A 1695-nucleotide genomic window follows, 5' to 3' on the forward strand; every position below is an offset into this window, starting at 1 on the left:
TTTTCTCAGTGTGTTGCCTGTTTCTTTTTCTCAGTGTGTTGCCTGTTTCTCTCCCTCTCTGCTCCAGATCAGCTGTGATGAGCTGCTGCTTCCATCCTCCCAGGATGAGCAGCTGGTGGACAACCTGCTGTGCAGCGAGGAACCGGAGGATCTCCCCGGAGGAGCCGGTTTCTCTCTGACCCAGGCCCTGCTGCCCCTGGTGGAGGCCTCCTTCCCCCCTCCCGCCGCCCCCTGGGTCTGCTCCACCCGCTATAAGACGGAGCTGTGCACCAGCTACGCCGCCACCGGCGCCTGCAAGTACGCCGACCGCTGCCAGTTCGCCCACGGCCTCAACGAGCTCCACGTTCCGTTCCGCCACCCCAAGTACAAGACGGAGCTGTGCCGGAACTACCACACCACGGGCTACTGCTACTACGGGGCCCGCTGCCTGTTTGCCCACAGCCCCACCGAGCTGCGGCAGGCCCTGCAGCAGCGCAGGAACGTCCCCTGCCGCCGCTTCCTCGCCCACGGAGTCTGTCCCTTTGGAAAACGCTGCAACTTCCTGCACGTGGAGGAGGTGGAGGCGGACGGTGGCTCTCCTGCTGCTCCGTCTCCTCCTCCGCAGAGGAAGGAGTGGGGCCCCCAGGGGCCCCTGTGCAACACCTTCAGCTCCTTCGGCTTCTGCCTTTACGGCACCAGCTGCCGCTTTCAGCACCGGCTGCCCAGCAAAGCCCGGAGCCCTGACCTCCTCTCCCCCCGGCCTCCAAGCACAGCAGGTTTACCTCCAGCCTCCTCCAACGGCTCCTCGCCTCCTTCCTCCTCCTCCACCTCCCCGTCCCCTGAGGCCGCGGTGCATAACGCCTTCACCTTCTCCAGCCAGCACCTGAGCGACCTGCTGCTGCCGCTGGCCCTCCACCTGCAGCAGCTGGAGGCCTCCAAGGGCCAGGAGGTGTGGGACAACATGGGCCTCTGATCACTTTTTATTTTCTCCTTTTTTATCCCCACCATCAGAGGCCATCTGTGGAAATGTGCCTCTTTTTTTGCTCTTATTGTTGTTTTTTTAAACTGTAAATATTTGACTTGTTTTCCAGCAGGTCGGACCTGGAAACTTTCAGGACTCCAAACAATTTAGTCCTTTAAATTTTAAATTTTTTTTTTTTTCCTCGCAAACTTTAAGTGTAATTTAACTTTTTTAACTGTACATTAACAATCTGCATAAATGAAATGTTGATGTTGTAAATAAAACAAGTTTTACAAAATTTAAAGTGTTTTTTGCAGTTTATTAAAATGTAAAATGGGATGAAAGTGTTGGAGGCAAATGGCTGCCATGGCAACCAGAAAATGGCTTAAATTGAAGGTGGCTGGAGTCTGGCTCAGTTTTTCATGCAAAAAGTTTTAAAACAAGATCAAAGAACTGATTAGAGGCTAATTGGGTTTTAAATGGACAGATGCTGAGATGAAGAGGAGAAATGAAGGGACAAAATGTGCAGGGAGGGGGCCTCAAAGGTTGCCCTAACTAGGAAAACAAAGTTGCAAAAAGTGTTGGAGTCTCTAGACGGCGAAACTAAAGTGGAGATGTTTATGTTCAGGTGCAGCGAGGAAAGCTCCAAATAAGTCCCCAGAAAAGCGGCACTGAGGGATGCTACGTTCAGACCGCATGCAGCAGAAGCTGCAAAAACACGCCTGCTGCTTTTTATGTTTGTACAAGTTTAGATT

General features: G+C 53.0%; 1 protein-coding gene across 1 annotated transcript in view; it reads left to right on the forward strand.

Annotated features, from left to right (window-relative positions):
• LOC107102638 (zinc finger protein 36, C3H1 type-like 2-B) overlaps positions 1-1074 on the forward strand; it is a 2715-nt gene extending 1641 nt beyond the window's left edge. Inside the window, exon 2 of the mRNA XM_015402022.1 lies at positions 68-1074. Coding sequence (XP_015257508.1) covers positions 68-952 — 885 coding nt within the window. The 3' untranslated portion in view covers positions 953-1074. The remainder of the gene's footprint in view (positions 1-67) is intronic.
• Positions 1075-1695: the final 621 nt, after the last annotated feature.

This window comes from Cyprinodon variegatus, unplaced genomic scaffold (genome assembly GCF_000732505.1).
Source record: "Cyprinodon variegatus isolate N-32 unplaced genomic scaffold, C_variegatus-1.0 Scaffold1287, whole genome shotgun sequence".
Taxonomy (NCBI): Eukaryota; Metazoa; Chordata; class Actinopteri; order Cyprinodontiformes; family Cyprinodontidae; genus Cyprinodon; species Cyprinodon variegatus.